This window comes from Myodes glareolus, chromosome 9 (assembly GCF_982192425.1).
Source record: "Myodes glareolus chromosome 9, mMyoGla1.1, whole genome shotgun sequence".
Lineage (NCBI taxonomy): Eukaryota > Metazoa > Chordata > Mammalia > Rodentia > Cricetidae > Myodes > Myodes glareolus.
Genome location: NC_142034.1, coordinates 81,901,491 through 81,925,522, shown reverse-complemented (window position 1 = coordinate 81,925,522; position 24,032 = coordinate 81,901,491). Strand labels below are relative to the sequence as shown.

The 24,032-nt window shown below is 36.1% G+C and overlaps 1 protein-coding gene across 2 annotated transcripts in view; it reads left to right on the top strand.

Moving 5' to 3' along the window:
• Positions 1–24,032, top strand: part of Gabrb2 (gamma-aminobutyric acid type A receptor subunit beta2) — a 214,303-nt gene that overhangs the window by 109,617 nt on the left and 80,654 nt on the right. For both annotated transcript variants that reach the window (XM_085694855.2, XM_048435993.3), the window contains exon 6: positions 5,050–5,132. In XM_085694855.2, coding sequence (XP_085550981.1) covers positions 5,050–5,132 — 83 coding nt within the window. The remainder of the gene's footprint in view (positions 1–5,049; positions 5,133–24,032) is intronic.

The following is a 24,032-nucleotide window of genomic DNA, read 5'->3' as shown; positions in this document are numbered from 1 at the left end:
GTGATGTTGATGAGAGTTTATGGATGTAGCTTTTAATCTTACTGGGAGATTTAGTCTCTCAGAAAAGTCCTTGCTCTTCTGATCTTGCAGTCTTTAACCAGGATATTTTTATAATAGGTTTCAAGACCCTCTTCAATGACACATAGTAGTACTGTTGAGTCATTTAAGACTCATCAATGATGCTAAGATTATTTATTAGGACTACAGTTATGTCTGTTGCACTTACTGCTATATTATCTCATACCTATTATAAATAAAAAATAAACTCAGATGCTTTCCTCTGGTGTTTCCTGAATGAGATCTCTGAGCTATTATGTTTAAAAAATTGTAAAATGAAACAAGTGAATACCAAAAAGGAATAAATAATATGAATATTTATGTGAAAATGCCTTTATTGCATGACAGTTTCTTCACTAAAAGTAATATTAATTTTCAAATTTATTTAAGAATTCTTGGATGAGTTATATTTGACCCATAATAAACATCACTTCAAAATTCTTAATTTATCAATTAATGCTTACATTAGAGTGTCTTTCTCTATTTTGGTCATTTTTTATAATTTTAACCTTTAATTAATGGCATGTGTCAGACACATGTGTTTGAAATACAAATAAGACAAAACATATGATTCTTAAACTCCTTGAGCACTTGGGACAGATCCAAGTTTATGATATATAAACATATGGACAATCAATGTTCTGTATCTTGTTGGCGTCACTATTATTTTCACATATATAGTTCTGCCATGCTGGTAATGGGCATGTGAGGTATTCTACATTTCTTAATTTTGGGCAAAAATTTCTGCTTTGCAGTGAAATGAGTTGTCTCAACATCTGTTCATAGGCAGATTAATAATAAAAATTGCAGATCACTTTGCATGTTAAAAATCCCTTCCTTTTGTCAGCTCACAGCCAGCTTGGTTGGCAAGTGTTTCAATTTGTCAAAGCATGCCAGTAACTTGGCTTAGGCCACCAGTCCTTCATGACATGATCAACATTTACAATGTATAGTTTTGGTCCAAACATTTTGATTTTACTGCCACAGAAGACACAAATACTTTGTAAACACTAAATGTAAATACCTATAGGTTATAGCTTGCTGAGTTATAATGTAGAAAAAATAGTAAAATAAAACAAGTAAATAATAAAAGGGAATAAATAATGTCGATATTGTGACAAAACACTTTCTACTTCCTCTTATTTTTGTCTAGACAATGTGTGCACCCCAGTCTGGTATTAAACTCACCACTTTTGATCTTACACTGCTGATTCTCTTCTTCAGCCATAACTCCTGAGAAGCATGAAAATTCAGAGTTAAAAATTGGGGTTTAACCTGAAGATCTGAAAAGCAAACATCAGCCACTGGCTCTCATGTCAACCTCAGTTTGAAATGACGTTTCTGTCTCCAGGAATCTCAGAATGAGACTGTGTCTGTGAACTTTTTCCCCCCGTCATATAATATATGTGTATGTATGTATGTATGTATGTATGTATGTGTGTATATACATGTACACATAATAATATATATTAGGGCTGGGATTAAAGGCATGCATCACCATAGTTAAAGACATGCACTGCCCAGATTTTATGATAACTAGTGTGTCTACTGGAATTAAAGGTGTGTATTACCACAATCTGGTCTGTAAGGCTGATCATTGGTACTGCTTTTTTCTCCAACCTTTAGAGCTGATATCCCAAATGATCCAAAATTTCAGAGGACCTCTGCTAGAGTTTCCTCTGAGTTATATCCAGAACAGTCTCAAGACTACTGGCAGAAATGCTCAAGCCTCACATAATATTCTAGTCAGGACTTGATCATAACCCAAAATTTTTTTAGGTCCCCAAAAGATTAGCAGTGCACCCATTCAGCAGAAAGGAGCCTAGAAAACTATGACCCCATTATCAAAAAAAGTAGATTTTGGATGTTTGTCTTTGTTTAGAGTGTTAGTTGCAAATTGCTATGTATAATAGTAGTCAAAAAGCTAAACAAAGAAGATTATATTTAGAGTTCTTGTTTTGAAAAGAAGGAAAATGGAGAAAATAGTGTGTGATAATGGTCTTGTACCCTGTAAAGGTTTGTCACTTGTATTGGTTTAATAAATCATTGATTGGCCAATAGCCAGGCAGGAAGTATAGGTGGGGCAACCAGAATAGGAGAATTCTGGGAGGAGGAAAGGCTCATTCTGCAGTCGTCACCCAGATGCAGAGGAAGCAAGATGAGAATATCTTACTGATAAAAGGTGAAAAGCCACATGGATAACACAGATAAGAATCTTGGGTTGATTTGAGATGTAAGAGTTAATAAGAAGCCTGAGCTAATAGTCCAACCAGTTTATAATTATAGACCCCTGTGTGTTTCTTTGGGACCAAACGGCTGTGGGACCAGGCAGACAGTAACCTCTGCCAACATTCCTGTTATTTATGGGACTGGGGATTGAACCCAGGACTTCATGCATGCTAGGTGAACACTCTACTAATAGAGCTACAGCCGTACCTCCTTTTGCTTTATTTTTAAAACACTAGAAACTCATTCCTCCTGTGATAGCCTTAGAAGATTTGTTTTTCTTGGTACATATTGCATAGCTCATGGGTGTTAATTGCCATGAATATGTATCAGCAGAGGTGTGAACCACAACCTACAGCATCAATTATAAACTTCACTTCAATTACACAGTTGGCTTTCTGTACTCGTTTCTCTCATTTTTTTGAAGTTGTAGTTGTTCCCTGTAATATTTTGGTCTTTTGAATTAAATATATCATATGAAGTAACTGATTTCCCCTAGTTTCTGAGGAGAGGAATCTATTCAGCCATTTTACAGAAGAAATCATTTTCTAAGTTTTATTTCCTTTCATAATCAATAGGTTAGTGGCAAGTCATAATGTATTAGTCTATAAATTTACACAAAAATTATAACAGGAAATAGTGGGCCAAGGGAAAAAAAATCCATCCAATATTAGTGTAGTCAGACTAAACTAAAATTTAAATGTGACTATTAATTTTAATATAATTTCTAGAATTTAAATATAATGCAAATCTCATTGCTAGTTGAAACACTCCAATTGATAAAATTACTTTAGTATAATCTTATCCTGTAATTTAAATTAATTAAATTCCATTTATTGTATAAAACCATAAAAAGAACATCTCTAACCTAAGACACAGCAGTACTATTTTAAGCTAAAAAAGTAATGTAATAAAATTATCTCCCAAATGCAAAGATGTATAATGAGCAAATACAACTGTTTGCCTCATTGTAAATTAATGTGTTTTCTCATTCAGCTGATATTTATTGAGTGACTTTGCAAAGAATTGAGCAGAGTTTATATCCATAAGGAGCTTAAATTTTATTGAAAGAAAAAGACTGTTCTGAGAAAACAATTAGCAAGCTAATTTCAGATTGTGGTAATTGCTTGAAGTTAGTGAACAGACAGCTAAGATGGAGCCTGAGCTAAGGCAGTCACCCTGGGTAAGCTGCTCAGGAGGAGCATCTCCCAGGACCATGGTTTTGAGTGACAGATAGGGAAAGAAGGACTCTGTGAAGAATGAGACAGGCCATGAGGCAACACATGTTGTAGACAGAGAGAACAAAGATGAAGGCTGGCCGACATTGCAAGAATACATAATAGGAGATGATAATGGGAAGGAAGAAGATGAGCAAATTATGTAGGACACAGTAAGAAAAGTCAAAGCTTTGGATTCCCATGGAAGAAACACTAAATTGTTTAAAGAGGTGTGATGAAATATACTTTATGTTTTGTGTGGACAATGGAAGCAGAAAGAGAGATGGAAAAGTTGTGAGGTCCAGCTTCTACACTGACCTATAGATGAAGCTCTGGGGACAGACTCACAGCAGACAGTGAAGTGGTAGAGAATTTACCAAGAGTCACCAACACAACTCATTAAGTAGAGGAAAAAATCAACAATAAGCCCGTTCTGGGCATCATTTTTGTCATAAACAAAATCAACAAAACTAAAGTTAAGAGACATAAATATAAATAACAAATTACATATTTCTGGTCTACATGGTGCATTAATTCTCAGATTCATCTGAGTGTGTTCCCAGAGTTAGGCTACATGGATTACTCGTTTAGCTCCACAAACATTATTTCAATTGAGAAAGTTTAGTCTAGACTATTCCAGGACAACATTCCACCTCATTTTTCCCTTTCTAGCAGAGCTCAGAGCTCATCACAATATCATAAACCCAGGTTGGTCAAATCCAGTATTAATTTCTATTCTTAGTTTTCTTCAGCATATACTCATATTTAAAGAGCCTACTATTTGTTCAACACTCTGTTAGTTTCTGTGCATAGAACTGGGGTTTATACTTGAGTCTATAGCTTTATGTTCTTTCATGATATGGTGTTGAAACATAGTAAATCTTTAGAAATATAAGCTTTGTGGCTCCCAGTGGTCATCAATACAAATATCAGCATGAAACAACAACCAAGACCTTAATTGCTAATGAAGCATAATGAATCGTCCCTAATATAAGATCAAAGGAGACACTCTTTCTAGTGACCAAGAGAATATCAGATTACTTAGGACAGAATAGTCAGACATAGATAGAAGACTGATGTATATTGTATGTTGATGATGCTTACAAAGTACAATGTGATTTGATAAAGCAAGAAAAATGATAGATCCAAATTAAGATTGACAGATTATATTTGAGTCTTAAGGAAAGATGGAATAAAACAAATGTGAGACTCAGTGGTATTTTTTTGTCACCATTGCCAGTCACCTGAGATACAGCTAGAACCATTGCACCCCCAAGGCACTCGCTCGTGAGAATTGTCTTAGAAACACATGTAGGTGATTTGAGTTCAAGCAGTTAGTGACCCATTGGATATTTTCATTGTCCAATATCTTCAGAAGTCAGCAGGAGATTTGTAAAGAAAAATAGTCTTAAAAGATGCATCACTTCCTTTCATGGAAGCTTAGGCTAAGAATAAGTCTCTAAGAGTGTCAATTTTTGTTTGTTTTATTTTTTTATCTTCTGCTCTTGGCTTTAAACACTAATAACAGATATTGCTGTTTCTCTTCTAGAATCACAACTACGGCTGCTTGCATGATGGACCTAAGACGGTATCCACTGGATGAACAAAACTGCACATTGGAGATTGAAAGCTGTAAGTCTCTGAGCATCCACCTGGATTAAACTACTGGCTTGAGGTTCACCTTAGACGCAGACCTACTATGCAGGACTGTGTCTAAATCCGTGGTCTTGCCAAGTTGCTACAGGAGTAGTTGAAATATGGTCTAGGCAGACACTGACAGCCTCTCCAATCCATAATGCTGCCACCTCCTTACATCTATCTCTGAATCCTGTGCAACACATTTAGGAAAAAGAGTGATTTGTCCATAAAATAAAAGACACTAATACCCTGGGAGGACATCACAAGCTGTTTGGGCATTGAAAGTATGAAATTGGTGCAAAGAGTTAAAACAAGTTTGAGAACATAAATAAAGGTGACAGCATGCCATGAAATATTTCAATTGTCCTTGAAACTAATCATTGCTATCCATTACAGTTATTAAGTTATTGTGGAATTGTGGAGTGTGGATTGCTTGCATAATGAGGGTAGAACCATGGATTTTTGTTTGTTTGTTTTTTCTTTGAAATGGTATTTTCAGTGCTGGAAGTTTATCTTCTTGCAGGTCAGAGTCCATAGAGTGAGCAGGACTGGTTTGTATGTATGTGTAGGTGTGCTCCTATGTGCTTCTGTGTGTGTCTGTGTGTATGTATGTGATTATTTTATTTGTGATGCTGACTTGATTTGTAATGCATTTGCTTTTTGCATCCTGGATTTCATTTGCCCTGCCGAGTGGGTTAAAATTTTAGTTCTGTAATCTTTCTGCAAGGCAGACATCACAAAGAGCTAGCTTGCTCAAGGAAAAAGTTTTTTATCGATTTTTCACCACCAATGCTCTGGGATAGTTTTTTTTTACTTTATCCCAGTTCATAGATGGAAGGAGACAATTTTAATCCAGTGTTCTGTACATAAAGTGACTTGACTCTAAGGATGTTTTCTGCCTTTGAGAAAAATGTTAGCCATTGCAAGCAGTATGACTCCAAATCACTGCTCTGAGAAGACACAGAACATTTATGAAACTTTGTGCATATTTATGCTCCTTTATAAAAGACAATTTCTAGGTTTAATTAAATTTACACACACTTGTAAAGAAACTAATTGCATGCTTATATTCTAACTCATCATTATTTTCAAATTTGTTCTTTGCATAAAAAAACTAGTTAATGAAATTAGCCTATAAGATTTCAATGATTAATTTTATATAAATATTTTTGGAATAGCATTGCATGTTACGTGCACTTACTTATGGTACAATACTTCTCAAAGACCAAATTCTTACACAGTTTCAGAAGTTCAGTGGAAGGATTTCTTGAAAAACGTTTGCTTCTGGGTATCACTTATTTTTAATTGTGATTATATATTGGAGGTGAAATTTTACTGGGCTCATAAAGAACCATAATTATGCACAGATGGAAGACTTTTACTGATTACCTTCACTCAGGTCTTCTGTAGTCTTTTTAAAAACCTGATTCCTTAAATAAGGAGTGCAAGCTACAGTGATACAGGAAATACTCAGGGGTTAATTTACAACTAGAAATGGCTATTATTAAATTAACACTATACATCATTTTAATTTGTACTCTTCATTTTTATTTCTACTTGTCCTGTAAAATTAAGTAGCTGGTAATATTTCGATTTTTATAACCAGGAAACAGACCTAAAGAGGCAAAAATGATATTTTTTCCAGTATCAGTTACCCCTAGGAGCAGAATAATTTGGCTGGTGTGATCGTAGATCATTGGTATGTCTTAGTAAAGACACTGATATTGGATGGGCCAGATTAACTTATCTCCTTTCTCAATGTCCCAATCTAAAGGTAATTGATATTTGCAAATTTATCTAGAGAGTTAATTATCTAATTATTATGTAGAAAATGAAATATGATATTGTATTGACAGTATATGTGATGCAGGCCTTTGTTATATTTTGCTAAATTCTCTTCCTTAATCAAGAAGTTTCTAGATGATGTCTTACATTTAGGCAATATCCACCTTAGTCAATTGTTTTCTTCGGTAGCCCAGGGAAACATCAGACTCTTTCCTTTTCTCTCTTTTTCTCCCTCCATTTCTGTTTCTTTCTCTCTTCTTCATTGATCTTTCTCTCATCCCATTCTTTCTCTTCCAATCCCTCAAATCACAGTGGTCCCAATAGTATCATTAAGTAATCATTATCTACCAACATATAACAATAAGTATACGTTCAATAAGAATGGTGTGACCTATGTCTAGGTAGCTTGAAATAAGGAGCTTAAGAAATGAATTTACTGTTCATTCATTCAATAGTTACTTTCTTCATTAAACATTCGTTGGGCACTAATTACTTAGTAGGCATTATAATAAGCTTAGAGATATAACGGAAAGAGTAAAATACAACGTTCTTATAAATTAAATAATATTGGCAGGATAAATTATTTCATACTTTGAGTTAAAGAAAGAATACTTCGAACAAGCCTTGAAACCCATCTTGAGAAGTCTAGGTGGTCAGTATGGACTACCTAGGTCATAACTACTATAAAGTTAGCATCACCTCATAATTTGTCAGTAATTCTTGACCAGAGGAGGTAGTGAGCAGATAAGGTCTCTAGGTTAAACTGATGTAGGATGAGGGCTGTTCTGGAATACAGGTAATTAATATAGCTTCTCCATCGATCTTAGCAAGTATTAGCAGCTGTTCTCCAAATTATTGTTTTTTAGTCCTACAACACCATTATGTTTAGAGATAGTGAGGTAAATATGGTAACACTTCTGTGCTGTGCTTGGACTAGTGATTCCCGAGGCAACAGTTCTTATCCTGATAATATCTTTATTGATTTTATTACATTACTCCTAGAACATTGGTCTCAATGAAACACACAACAGTTCAAGAGTTAGAGCCAGAAATCAGAACAACTGAAGCAAAATGTAAACAATACATACGTAAAACAGACAACTTGAAGACGAAGTAGAAGAAACTGGAGCTAGAGCTGTTTCGACTCATTTAGCTTAAGAAAGGAACAATTCTTATGGGAAGGAGGGGATGCAACTTTCAAATAATAACTGCACTGTTTCCTCTTAAGGAAGTTGTCCGTATCTGACCTAGAGAAAAAGGAAATGAACACTGCTAAAGATGTCAGAAAGCAATTTAGGTCAGAAAAGTTAAAGAGAAGCTCTTAGCAATTAAAGCTGGAAAAAATCAAATGGGTGACTGTATTCTGCAAGACCATTTGCTGGGCGTGAAGAAATTATTTTATTAGGAAAGCGATGAGATCAGAAGGTTTCTAAGTAGCTGTGGGTTGAGGGTTACTTGGCACCAGCAAAAGCTGAAAGAATTTAATTAAAAGATGATAAGGCAGCACTGGTTTATGTAACGCTGCAGAGCCCATCTGCATATACCTCAGGGAGCAGTGCTGTTTAGGAAAAGACAAAATCATATCCCTGTTAAATTTCTTCTGTGTGCTTAAGTGTGTGTATGTGTGTGCATGCACGTGCTTCTATGCTTGTCTACTGCTACTCAACTACCTTTTCTTCCTCATATTTTCCTCATTGGAATACATTTAACAGTTGGGTCTGTGCAGAATTAGACTAAGACACTAATAAGAGCCTCTGTAGATGCACTCTTTCTTTTACAGAAAAAAAAAAGAATCTAAACCCGTTTGAGTCTTTTCCTCCTCATAAGGCTCAGTAGAAAAGAATGTGTTTGTAACTATATCTGTACTGGACAGGGAGTGGTAGAGATGTGTTAAGTAATAAAGCTACCCATAATTTTAAATAATCTCTAAATTATCTTCAATTAAAATATTCCTATGCAACTTCGAGAAGCATAGTTATAATTATTTACCAAAGCAAAAGCCAAAAGCATTGCAAATGATCACAGACTCACCGTACAATATTCATCTGGCATTGCTGTTAGGATTTGATAGTTTCTTGAATTTTATGTAAGGCTTAGAGAAGGTAAGATAGTATCTTTCCACCCATACTATATTTGATATTTTGTTGAACTAGGATCTAGGCGAATACGTATCAGTTCCCAGTGCCCGTAGACAAAGTCTCACAGGCACATTTTTAGTTTCTGGGGCAGGTGTTATTTCTGACTTAAATATCTGGGCTAGAATTCTGCTATTCAGTTCTCCCATCATTTCATATTATACATATATGTGTGTGTGTGTATACTTATGAATATATTATATATAATCATGATGTCCAATATGCTATGTAAAGTTATTTTTTCAAAATAATTCATTTGTTTCTATTATATGTACATTGGTGTTTTGCCTTGCATGTATGTCTCTGTGAGGGTGTCAGATCTTGGAGTTACATACAGTTGTGAGCTGCCATGTGGGTGCTGGGAATTGAATCTGGGTCCTGTGGAAGAGTAGTCAGTGTTGTAAACCTCTAAGCCATCTCTACAACACACTAAGGTTAAATTTATATTTAGCAAAATAAAATAAAATAAAATTGGAATTTAGTTCCTTTGTTACACTGGTTGTGTTCATATGACAGAGTAGACAGATAAGATATCCGTCATTCCAGAGAAGTCTGTTAAAAGACATTAAAATATAAGATGGATTCATTTAAGTTTAACATCTCCATCATAGAAAACAAAATTCAAAGTACTTTTTGATACTGTTTTGTGGAGTCTACACTTTCTTTCAGGCTGAGGATTTTACATTATCACTTCTACACACAATTTTTTGCATGGATGAAGGCATTTAGGTTATGTGGGCAACACTTTCCTAATATAAAGCATAGATTGAAAGAAGAAAAACTATAATTATAAAGGGAAATTAAATTTCTTATACCCACTGCAATGTTAAGCAGATCTGGAGCAAGGCAGGATATCTGTTTCATCAGGTGGCAGCATCTGTCAAATGTTTTCCACTCAAATGCTATCCCTTATTATATTCGTCAGCATGAAGAAAGGAATAATAAAACTCTACATTCTTTATATTATTATCTTCTAGGTGTCTGTAACATTTATTATATTAAGATCTTTAGGTGTCTGTCTTTTGTTTAAAAAATCACAAAATCGGAAAGGATCTTGGAACACATTAGAATTCCAATGATTATCCTTATATTTGCAAAGGAAAGCACTATCTTCTTAGTTCTAATTGGGAAAATCAAAATGAAACATAACTCGGACTTATTAAATAAGCACTTCCCACTCTCGTGAGTGGAAATCTTAGGTGTTCTATTCATTCCTCTCAAGACATCACGTAGCTCTTTCTGATATGGCATGTAAAATGAAAGTTGTATGGAGTCCAGTGCAGCAGAGTAACGGCTTGCCCACAGGGCACACCATAGGTACATGATTTCCCTGGCACCAGTCAAGACTCTTATGTGAATCAGAACTTTAGAGACTAAAGATGTTTCTTCTAGCGATAGACTCCATCTCCTATTATGTTTTAATCCGGTAACATGGCAAGAAAATGGATGTAAATGCTATATAAAATGCAAGCATTATGAATCCAATGGCTTCCAATTCAGTTGTAGGAACTAATTCTTCTAGCTAAAGGATCTCAGAGTAACACATTCCTCTGACCTTGTTTGATAAACATCTATTCTGGTTAGGAAATGGGAGGATAGAAATGCTACAGATTAGAGCAATTATTTTTCTATCGCTATTTCTTTTTTTAAATTTCATTTTATATTATATCTCAGTTCTGCCCCCCACTACCCCTTCTCCTGCCTCTCTCACCCTCTCCAGCCCACTCTGCATCCACTCCTCCCAACAGATAAGGGCTTCCATAGAAGTCAACAAAGTCCGGCACATTAAGTTGAGGCAAGACCAATCTCTTCCCTGCTACATTAAGGCTAACCAGGGCATCCCACCATAGGGAATGGGTTCCAGTAAGCTAGCTCATGCACCAGGGATATATCCTGGTCCTACTGCCAGGTGCCTCTCAGAGAGTTCAAGCTTTACCACTGTCTACCACATATGTAGGGCCTAGTTCGGTCCTAGTTCAGTCCCGTGGAGATTCCCCAACTGTCAAGTCTATAGTTCATGAGTTCTCACAAGCTTGGTTCAGCTGTCTCTAATGATCTTGACCTCCCTTGCTCATATATTGCCCCCTCCCTTTCTTCAACTGTATTCCTAAAGCTCATCCTGGTGCTTGGTTGTGGGTCTCTACATCTGGTTCTGTCAACTGCTAGATGGAGGCTCTATGATGATAGTTAGGATAGTCACCATTCTGATTACAGGGGATGGCCAGTTGAGGCATTTTCTTAAGGACAAAGTGAGCCCCTGAATCTCTCAGCACCTTGCCTGGTTAGTGACACTCTGCTCAGAAATAGGTATTGAACATCTGTACCTTTCGGCATCTGATGCCTACCTCCTTTTAAAGCTTCTGCTACTGAACTGATCCCTGCTCCAAATCTGTCCACTTATTCCAAAAATGCACCATAGGCTTTCAGTGTTCAGGCTTCGTAGGGAGAGGGGAGACAACTAGCCCAATTGTTTTTCTTTAGGTTGAGTAAGGCTTTGAGGATGCTGTCATCCAGTGTGGGGTGGTGTTTCTTCCTGGCTGCCCTTCAGCTGATACTCCATCTGGATTAGGGGGAACTGCCACAGCTGTGGATGGCTGAGGGTTTGTGGTGAAAATTGGAGAGCCCTTGAGAAGCCTGACATGAGCTTCAGAATCGAGAGCCCTGAGCACACCCACAGGCCTTCCCTGAAGCACTTCCGGACAGCGCGTTTGGTTTTCGTTTGACAGTGGCAGCCCACTGAGCTCTGACGCATCCGAAATTTGACTCACAGCATTACTTCTCGAAGGCTTCTCACTTTTAATAGGCCTTAAATAATATTGTTTTTTTTTTTGAAAGTCAAATCTCTTTCTTCATGAAGGCTTGCAAGTCTATTTCCTACCCCTGTGCCAACCTCGGTGACAGTCAACCCCGTGCTTATCATTTAATTACGCCATGATTGTTTTTACCATAAGCATTAAGAATCACTGCATATCAAATAGTGCTTTGTGCATGCTGCCATGCTGTCTATACACAGACTTGACTTCTATATACCAATCTCCCGAGGCAGCTAAGATTATTTGTCCATGTGAGGATATGAAACATTAAGGAAGTTGATTATATAAATAGATAGAGATAGATGATTGCTAGATAAATAGAATAGATACATAGATAAATAGATAGATACATATGTATAGACACACATATAAATGTGTGTGTTTGTGTGTGTGTGTGTGTGTGTGTGTGTGGCCACACAGACTAGCAAATGAATGTATTGCTTAAGGTTTAATTACAGCCAATAGAACTCAGTGTAGCTAGGTTTTAAGCAGAGAGGATTAACTTGACTTACAGATTCTTGAAAGGACTAAAGAAACGAGAAACTAGGTTGAGCTTTTTGATTTGACTCCCAGAAATGCAACCCAGCCTTCTGTTGCCAAAGAAACATTTGTTCACGGGATTGTCTGACCATCTGATGAATACGAAGGCTACTACTCAGACACTGGACCAGAACTACCCTGCTTGTTATGTAATCTATGTTAATGCCTTAGAATCTGCAAGCTGTGCTTCTCTGTTTACTCACTCCAGCCCTGAGTTCAAGTCACACCAAGCACATCTGATTAGCAGATCTCACACTTTGCTTGAAAGGGTAGAGCAAAGTGGGCTGGAAAATGCAGTTCTCAGTGAGTCACCAGCCAGCAACAAGAACTATCTAAGCTGAGATGCTGCTGGTTTGCTGTTAGAGTTTATACCTTTAAGCATTTGTATTTATTATAAGTTTCCTTATTTATGTCTCTAACACAATTAACACACTTCACTTTGTACTATAAGTATTTCATTCACAATAATTATGCCTTTACTCAATTCCATCTCTTCATTTGTATGATTTCTGTGGACATTAGACATTTTCATGTTTTGATGCATGAATAATCATATTTTATAAGGTAGATTTTACCTCCTATAAATGCACTTTGAAAATCAGACATTCACTGTTTTCTTGCTTTCCAACTAGAAGGGAGTGTAGACCAAACACTACCATCATATAATGTAGAGTTATAGGTACAAGGCATGAGAACCAACACCCAGACATACCTAGCGTATGGAGGACGGCAGTGACACTGTGTGAGTTTCTGGCTGTGCTCAGAAGCACATGTCCACAGCATCTACAGTGAACCTCAGGTCTCAGCCCATTGGTGGTGGTGCTAGTGATGAATTTGAACATTGGTTCTAACCACCTAACCTGCACCATTGAGCGCCTGTCATCTGTTATTGTTAATTTTCTGTTTGATAAATACTTTTAGATTTAATTTAGCTCAAGACAGGCCCTATTATTTGCAGCTAAGGAGCACCTGGATTTTAAAGGGGAGGATTCTGCCCCGTGTTAGCTTCCGTCACCTATGGCGCTGTGGGGACGACTGGCAATCAGCAAATTCATCTATTTTATGTATTTATTTCTACAAAGTTTACTGTATCAAGAGAACTTATTAAAACAAAATGCTAAACAATAGAATTAAGAATATTTTCATATATATGTCTCTCTATTGCAGTATCCTGATCACATTATATTTGATAAGTGATTTTGGGTTACTTAAGCAAAAATATTAGATAATGTGAATTTTCCCATGGACACACAGACACACATAATTGTGTGACAACTATGATTATATATAATTATTGAACATTTGCTATAGACTAAAAGTTTCCACTCATTGCCTCATTTTAACATGCCAGGCATGTGAAAATGATTAAGCGGAGGTCATAGAGCCAATGGGGAGTAGTGTTGGTAACGCTATCTCAGAAATCTCTTCACGCATACCCTGGTTTCAATTTGCACACCAGTCAACCACATCTGCAACAAAAGTTTCTCCAGCCCCTCAGTCTCTGTTTTAAAAAAAGAGGCTTTTCATGTGTCACTATCAGTATCCTGCCATTAATATAGTCACAGATCGCGTAAAGCATTGCTAGTCAGTGATTTTCTAATTTTTTTCTAACAATTAGGAAATAAAAATTTATTTCTCACCAGAATAAAGGCGCTCTGTCAAAGTAATTGAGTTCAAATGCCTCTTGTGAAAATCATGTTTAAAGAGAAACAGTTACTAAAGTTATAAATTTCGAATCTATGTTTATACATACAGTAAAGTGTACTGAATAAACATTTAATCAAATTTACTGCCAAATAGTAAAATTGGCGCACAGATTCAGGAAACATACATACGGAATGAACTGCTCTGGATAGAATGATGGTGTGTGTTTTCAACTATAATTCTATTATAATAACAAATAAACATCAGGCAGTATATAAATTACTACTGTATGCAGGAAAGCTCTGATGTGAGTTTATCTTTCAGTTCTGCTCAGCTTTGAACTTTAAGTAAAGGTCATGCTATACTAACTAGATATATTTATTTTCCCCTCCTCCTCCTGCTCCTTTTTCTTGAGACAGTCTCACTTTATAGCCCAGGCTTGTCTGAACTCACTTGTAGTCCAGGCTGACCTCACACTCATGGAAACCTCCTGCTTCAACTTTTAGGGATGGGTATTATAGACACTCAATACTACAGTTTGCTCAATATTTTGAATTGAATCGAAATGTTGGATCTTGAATTAACTTCATTCCCAAAGTAGCAATTTGTAAGTGTTTTCTCCATTTTATGTATGTATAAGAGGCAAACACAAATTGAATATCCACACTGTATAAAGTAAAAGGTTTTAATAGATGTATAATTATATAACATTTTATAACTATGAGTTTGGCAATTTCACCATACTGTGGGTGTTTCCCCACTTAGATAATAAAAGTAATAAAATCATAAAGCTGAAGTTCACATTCAATTTAGGACATATTGATACCTTATTGTTTGGGGGAAATTGTAGGGAAAATTTGTTGACAATGAAGGGAGAGAGAGACAGAGAGAAGCAGAAGCAGAGAGAATGCATTGGCGAGCCAAGCAAGGGATCTATGATGAACAAAAGGGACATGTTCACTCATAAAGAGTTCATTTTATGATTTTAATTTCCTTTCTCTTCTGTAAAATTTGAGACAATGTGTATTCCTCATCAGAAAGAAAACGACAGAACATCTACCTCTTTCTCACTGCTAAGTAGGAGATAAGCGACCAGTCTGGATTCTGAGTTTTCTGCCACCCTAGTGAGTATTCTTGTAAAGAATCCATGCTCTGAGATCCAGCGTCTCTTAAAGGTCTGAATTTGACATCCTTAGCAGCTATCGAGTGTGATGGTGTGCTGCTTTACTTGTTCCTTTCTGCTTTAGGAAGGGTCTTAGATTATAGCTTTCTTCAGTTTTGGGTGACGCTTTTGTTGGCATTTGTCATTATAATAACGATAACCTTGCTGGCCTTAAGAAATGACCTGACCCTCGGTCTTCTAAAAAGATTCCAGTGAGCCCGTTAGTACTTCCTGTCTTAGTACTTCTTCAGGAAGTTAGTACTTCCTGAGATGCCCGTTAGCATCTCCAATGGATGCTAAAATTTGCATGTAGAACCTCTGAGCACAAAGTTTGCTTTTCAGGAAGTTTTTAGTAAACTTAGAATTTAATAACTACGGGTTTTTGAAAGATCAGATTCTCTTTTTTTTTCTAGTACAATTTTGAGGAAGTTGTATATTTCAATAATTTTTCTTTTTCTTTAAGAATCAAATTTGAATAAAGTTTTTCATTGTATCTTCTTTTCATACTTCCCATGCCCATAGGATCTGCCCCATAGTCCCTTTCTTATCATACTATCCACATCCATAGTTTCTTTTGACTATTTGATAATGGTGACATGTATTCTCTTTTTGTTCGTAAAAGCTGGGTGTTTGTCATTACATCTAATATTTAAAAGACCCTGTTTGGGTCTGGATATTTTCTCTATTTTTCCCCCACCAAATTATACCCTTTGGCTTTTTCTTTCCATATATAATTTGTATTTTCGTTCTTCATCTTTTCCTAGGCTTTTTAAAAAATAAGTGAAATCTTGAACCACTGATTGAATCTTCAAATATACAACAGTAAAAATTTCAAATTTAAGCCCCAATTTATTTGATTTCTGAAAATGTTTTTATTTGTTCTGTTTTTCTGTTGTTTGTTTTCTGAGGCACGGTTTCCCAGTAACTATGGAGCCAGTCTTGGAACTCACTCTGTAGATCAGGCTGGCCTCAAACTCATAGAGATCCTCCTGTCTCTGCCTCCCAAGTGCTGGGACTAAATGCATATGCCACCACTACTCAGTCCTGAAAATGTTATTTTTATGAACATTTTATTTCTGAACCTATTCTAATGTGACTTTTAATTTTATTATTGTATCATGAATTATTTGGGATTATGTTTCCTTACTTTAAGCTTGTTGCTTCAGTCTATGTGATTTCACGAGAACTTTGCTCATGGCGATTTAGAGGGCCTTGTTTTCTTGGTGTCTTCTATCCCTTCTAGCTGTTACACTCTTTTGGCCTCCTCTTCTGGGTAGTGGGGGCAGAACTCTGAGGGGATGGAGACACCCCATTTAGGGCTGAGTGTTTCGAGATTATTAATTTATAAGCATGGCATATCACGTTTCAGCTTTGTAGCCCACAGATACCAGTCCTGCTCCTCATCATTTTGCGGTAGTTATGTTATGCTACCCAGAAAAGAAACATTCAGTCCTAGCAGTTAATGCTACAAGGTATTTCTACTGTAAAACACACTGTAAGACACAATCTGACCCATTGCTGTCTCAGAGACAACTGATGGGCTGCAGATAAATTCTTTGTTATTATTTTATAGTTCGAACACCTTTGCCTCTTGTCTTTTATACTCCAAAGTGAAGACTATCTCATTCCATGTTATAGATATCTCCCACCACATTCTGTGGATCAGAATCTCTCAGTTTTCCAAGTACAGAAAGACTTGGAAAGATTAGACATTTTTACTTAGATCTTACATATACAGAGAAAGAAAAACATCCATTTCCTAGTGCAGCAATCCTGTTTCCTCTTTGGCATGCTTCCTAATGCCAATCTTCCACTTCATTGCTGTTAATGATATTATATTTCCTATCCTTATGAGAATGCAGAATTTGTATCTTCAATCGAGAAAAACCTGATTTTTGTCCTGTGATTATAATTCACATTTAACTATTCTTAGCTAACCTTACACTAAGACGATCTCAGTCATTAAAGAAAGCAAACAGGCAGGTTCTGGTTATGCATGCCTTTAATCCCAGCACTCGAAAGGCAGACTTCACAGCCAGCTCGGTCTACAAAATGAATTACAACTCTTCCAGGGCTATACAGAGAAACCCTGTGTCAGGAAAGGAAGGAAGGAAAAAAAAGATGGAGGGAGGGAAGGAGAGAGGAAAGAGAGGAGAAGAAAGATAGATAGAAAGAAAGGAAGGAAGGAAGGAAGGAAGGAAGGAAGGAAGGAAGGAAGGAAGAAAGAAAGAAAGGAAGATCTGAAGCTGTTTGGCAGACTGTAGTTTACAAACACCCCCTTTATAGCACAGATTTTTAACAAAAAAGTTACTTATTAAAATGGCTCTGAGTCTAACAAAAGGAAGCTGGGCTGGCTGGGCATAGTTTGCCATTTTAGAACAGATGCCTCTGCTTGACAAAGTTAGTTGAAACAAACCCGTCAAATGCCAAAGTGTAGAGTATTAAAATTTCAATGAAATGTCAGGAGAGATGGGGAAGCTAGTGAATTTAAGAAAATCTGTCATGAAGATGGCATTACATGTTTCTTTATGCCTGAATTCGGGTGGCATATGGAAGTTTAAAAATATAACCTAATGATGTGTCTTTGTGGTTATAAGTTTATGTAACCTAATTGCCATACCGCTGTCACTGTTGGTTAATTTGTTAGGCTAATGAGATATGCATTCCTTAAAAAACTAGCAGGGTTAAGATCTCTCCAACACTACTGACAGTTCCTGAACCATACATTTTCTATTATTGACTCTTACGTGAACCTAAAGAGATGCATGTGACTGGAAACACGTAGAACAGTTTGAACCACTTTCATAACATGTAGCTATGAGATTTGAGATGGGGCTGAAGGATCTCTGGTAAAGGAGAAGCCTAATTAGCAAGGACTGAGATGAAGGGGGTGGAGAAGGGTGTTGAAGGCCTGATGGCTTATTAGAAATATAAATTTTCAAATTTAAACATTTGGAAAGTTTTCATTTTTGAAATAGTATTAATTTTGCTAAATTTTGCAAAGAGACTACATTGGCTCCCCACATGTTTCAGCCAGGTTTTCATAGGTCAACATGTCCTACAGCTATGTCACTAGTTAAAATCCTATCGGCTAAGTTAATCTGTATGTTTCATCAGTTTCCCTTTGAATGTACTTTTCCTATTTGAGGGTCCAACAAAGACTCTTGCATTTAGTTATATTCACTTCTTATACTCAGGCATGTGGAGTTTCACACTCTGACTCAGGAGCTTAACACTTTAGAATACTGATTACTGTCCCAGTACTTGACAGATTCTCTCGCTCCTAACTTGACTTATATATTTTTTTCATAAAACTGGCCTACTCAAGTGTATGATATATTTCTTTAAGAAAATCCAGCAGAATGGACTTAAGGGTGGCAGAGTAGAAAAACCTGTCTTCAATATTAAACTATGTAACATCCAGCACACACTCTTTGGATTATCTGTTATTTTAAGCAAGGCTATAAAATTTGATCATATGCAACTTCATTTCATGTTTTCTTGAAAGGCAAACAACTAGGTACTCTGTTTTACATATATTGCCTATATTCGCTGCCAAATAACCTTATGAAGTCGAAACGATTACCATTCCATGATTGTTGAGGCAGACCCAGCTCACGGAGAGTTTTGTAGATTTCCAGTTAGCAAGCCCTCACCTTTGAACAGCACACTTAAGCCTAAACCTTCGCTGCTTCAAAGCCCTAAGTATTTACTGAAAAATAAAGTTAATGCCTCTGCCATTGTTTGATGCTTTTTTATCTTTTTGAGAGAATCCATGGATTGTGTTATTATAAAGGATATTCTAGTAGTCTTTGAGCTATCATAGATATTTATATTGGTGGAAACCTTTATAAAATGAGATTTTTTTCACAATTGATATAAATAAATACTGCCAGCTGATTCTTTAATCCAGTCTTCTCTTGTTGTCCATTTTTCCTTTTTCCTGAGATTTTCTTTCTCTTCTTTCTTTCCTTTCTCCTTTTCTTCTTCTCTAACATACAATGATATGTGTACACATTCCCTCTGCTTTTTTTAAAAAAAATTAAATTTTATCCCCCCAATCTTCTTCCCCCAACACCTTTCCTGCCTCCTCACAAGTCCACCCCACCCATCCACTCCTCCCAATGGTTAAGGGCTCCCATAGGAAGTCAGCAAAGTCTGGCACAGTAAGTTGCAGCAAGACCAATCTCTTCCCCGACTGCATTAAGGCTGAGCATGGCATCCCACCGTAGGGAGTGGGCTCCAATAAGATAGCTCATGCATCAGGAATAGATCCTGGTCCTATACCAGGTGCCTCACAGATAGTTCAAGATCCACTACTGTCACCCACATATAGAGGGCTTAGTTCAGTCTCCTGGAGGCTCCACAGCTGTTGGTCTAGAGTTCAAGTTTCCACAAACTTGCTTCAGCTGTCTCTATAGATTTCTCCCTCATGATCTTAACCTCCCTTGCTCATATATTCCCTCCTCCCTCTTTTCCACTTGATTCCCAGAGCTCAACTTGGTATTTGGCTGTGGATCTCTATATCTGGTTCCATCAGTTGCTGGATGAAGACTCAATGGTGATAGTTGGGGTATTCACCAACCTGATTACAGAGGAAGGCCAGTTTGGATCCTCTCTCCACTACTGCTAGGAATCTTAGCAGGGAACGATTTTTGTGGATTCTTTGGACTTTCTCTAGTACCAGGCTTCTCCCTAACTCCAAGTGCCTCTATCAAGATCTCGCCTTCATTGCTTTCCCACTATGTGCCTCTACCTCCTGGATCATCCTTTTTCCACATGTTCTCATCTCCCATCCCTTCCCCTTTACCACCAACACTTACCCCCATTTTACCCAGGAGATCTCATTTAATTTCCCTTCCCTAGGTGATTCTTATGTGTCCCTCTTAGGGTGTTCCTCTTACCTAGCTTCTCTGGAGCTTTGAATTGTAGTTTGGTTACCCTTTGTTTTACATTTAATATGCACTTATGAGTGAATACATACAGTGTTTGTCTTTGTGAGTCTGGTTTACCTCATTCAGGATGTTTTTTTTCTAGTTCCATCCATTTGCCTGCGAATTTCATGATGTTATATTTTGTTTCTGCTGAGTAATACTCAATTGTGCAAATGTACCACATTTTCTTTATCCATTCTTCCATCTGTTTTTTAATCTATCTTCAAAATAGTACAATAAATACAATAGCCAGTTTATAAACCACATCTTATTATTTATTGAAGTTTCTTGTGCTTCAACACCAAAGTGATACTTGTCAGAGTCTCAAGGATTTATTTATCACACTTTTAACAGTCCAGCAGGAGAAGGACTCGGCAAGTGTATTTTGGAAGTTTAATTATGAACAGTTTTGACATGCTGAATAACCTAAGATCCGTTTTGCTGCACCTACTAATTTGGACCATCTGGATGATTGCAACCCATTAAAATTATAATTCCTGTTAGCTTAGAGCCCAACTTGGATATTTCAGTTTCTGGAAAGGACCTCATTGTTTGTTGTTATAAATGCACTGAATTGAGAGAAACATATCCCCTAGTTCAACTATCCAAATTCACAGAAAATGAATCCATACTTTCCAGATTGTTGATCTGGATAATGACAGATTGGGGGCTAGAACTTCTGTCTTTTACATTATTTTCTCCTTCAAGTCTTGTGCTTCTGGGGGAAAAAAGCAGTGCATTACTCATTAAAATAGACCTTTCAATTATTCTTATTTTCCACATTTTATTATATGAGTTTTCTATGTAATTTTATTTGCATGTTTCTCCAAAGATGAAGTGAGGTCATTATATTTTAGAGTATCGCAATTAATCATCAGCTTGTCATTGAAGATAAATAGGAGTGTGATGATGCCACACTCTAGCACAGAAGGTGAAGGTTTGATAATACAGTAAACACTATGCTATTTCATTGGCCATAAAAATCTTCCTTAAAAGGCCTGAAACATCTGCTTTACATGGGATTTTGAATATCATACTAATTACTAAATTCACAATAACCAATACAATCCCCCTTCATCTGTCTTCTAGGGGCAAAATTAATCAAGGATGCTGTATATCAAAAGACAACTTTTATGCTCATAAAATGTGCTGCAAAATAAAAAGTTAGCATCCTAACCAAATTATACCTCTCAGTTTGAAAAATGTGGATCACTTAAAAGTAATAATTTCGTAAAACAATATATTTTTTATTTTTAAATTAGGATTTAAATATATTAGAACATAAATTTCAAAAGCCTTATTATATTGAAGGTTTAGGTGTATGTTTCTTTGAAATTCTTTCTGCTGAAGCTTTCCAAAATATTTATATAATTAGGAATGACAGGAAAGACAGCTCATTTATGTTCTGTTTATATTGTATAGAAATGTATCGCCTGTATATAAAATATTCGTGGATGGTTTATGTTTTTAATAGACTCACTAAGAAGAACTTAGAATACAATGATGCATGTGCTTAGTTAACAGGCGATGGGTAAATAATGATTTTATTATCTGTATTCTGCTTAACCTAAGTGTTCAGACTGGGCTCTTCAAAACCTGTGGTTGGCTTTGTGTATTGATATCATAAGGTACAGTTGCAAGTCAGTATTTAAAGCCCTTAGGATTTGTGTATTTCTTTATCAAACAATTTAACTATTTCTGACTCAGTTTTTAAAGCATGGAAATTTCAAACACTTTTTGGAATATTATTCTAACTCGTTTATCAGTCATATTAAACTGCATTTGATTTCAGAGTCCAACTTTTTGTTTTGTTTTAACTGTGTAGTTCTTTTGTAAGAGGAACAGAAATGCATAAAAGATAAATATTTTAGAGATCCGTTAAAAAAGCTTCAGAATATTTGTACATAAAGTAAAAATATGAGCAGTTATTTAATTATATGGATTATTTGTAACGCAGGCACCCTGCACACATTTGTTTTCACCAATGAACTGAATACCTATGCTCATATATATTATGAAATCTAGATGACTGATTGTGCAAAAATTAAAATGAAATTTGACACGTAAAGTTTAGTAAATGTTTATATTGCCTTAATAACTCCAAAGGAGACATGGTCAGTAGAACAAAGGCATCTTTGTATAATTTGTACTCCAGTGTGAAATTGCCCCACTGATTTCAGAAGAGTTTTCTGCTTTGATCAACTATTGGTCAAATATAGATTTTATTTTTTAGAGGTTTGATGTTGACAAAATTTCTATATCATCTCTCCCTACAAATAAAGATTTATTTCAAAGTCTACTGCACCCTGAGATTGCTAATGCAAAACATGTATTACATTACCTGGATATGGCATGGTAAACTTAATAACTATCTTCTTTATTAATTTTTGTAATTATTCAACTTTTCACTCGTGCATAGTGGGAAAATGAAGAGCATTGTATATCCTTCTTTGAGCTCTTTTTGTTTTATTTTATACTATGTTAAAAGAACAGAAATTACTGATTAACCTGGGAAATTTTATTTTAATCTTTATACACCCTGCTTAATTGCTCCCTAAAAATTATATAACTTATAAACTTGCAATTAATTTTGTTAGTATTTAAAATTTCACTCACAGTTTGATTAGTAGACATTATTTTCTCTAATTAAGCTGTATTTCAACCTAAATGCTGGTGCAGTTTAAGCATTATTTCAGGTTCTTCTAAGACAGAGCTTTCATAAAATTTGAACCACTGAGTTGTTCATCTTTCTTCTGTAAAACTGCCCATTCTCTGTGTCTGGAGAACATTTGTGTGTCACTTCATTAAAATGAGTTTCCTATTGGCACGGCTGCCCATGAATGTGATCTATGGTGAATTCTATCATAGACCAGTTGCACTTTTTATGTGGATTGATAATCTAGCCCTTTTTATATTTAGGTTTTTGTATTTTCTTGTATTTCATTTAATCTATATGTAGTCATGGATATATATTCATGTTTCTTGTAAAATTTAATATTTTCTAACAAGTCAAACACCTTAACCTCCTTGTCTGTCTAAATTTAGCAGAAGAGTGGAGTGAGTATCAATCTAATTTCATGTTTTAGCTTCTGGATTAGTTTATAAAGTGGTGACAACTGAATAATATTGAAATTATTTAAGTGATTTCTGTAGCATTAAATCACTACAAGGGTTTTTTAGTCTAGGTGGTTTTATGAGAAGCATTATGTCACTCTTTCAAACATTGAGAGACAACACAGTCTGAGCTATGTCTAGGGGAGACACCTAGGTGAAATGCAAGCCTTGCATGTTAGAAAGAAACAATAAAATTAAGAAGGACTTCTTGTGGTCATGTTAGTGGAGTGATTTGGGCATGAAACTAGGTCAGCAGGAAAGAATCTACTTGAATTGGGAATGAAATCATTAGGGTCACTTGTATTTGGATATGGACGTGTACAAACTGCACTCCACACCACTCCCACACAAAAACACAGGCTGAGGCACACATGGGTTCTGAATGCAAAATAGGTAACTACAAATCAACGCTATGAAGTAGAACACATTGCTGTAAAATTTTAAATATTTGACTTATCTCACTTCATTCTTTTTTCTTTTTTATTGATTTTTATTGAGCTCTACCTTTTTCTCTGCACCCCTTCCTGCCTCCCGTCTCCCCTTTAACCCTCCCCCAAGGTCCCCATGCTCCCAATTTACTCAGGAGATCTTGTCTTTTTCTACTTCCCATATAGATTAGATCTATGTATGTTTCTCTTAGGGTCCTCATTGTTGTCTAAGGTCTCTGAGATTGTGATTTGTAGACTAGCTTTCTTTGTTTTATGGTAAGCATATAAGCTATGGTGTGTTACAATCCTGGAAGCATCAGAAAAGGGGGATCTAAGTGC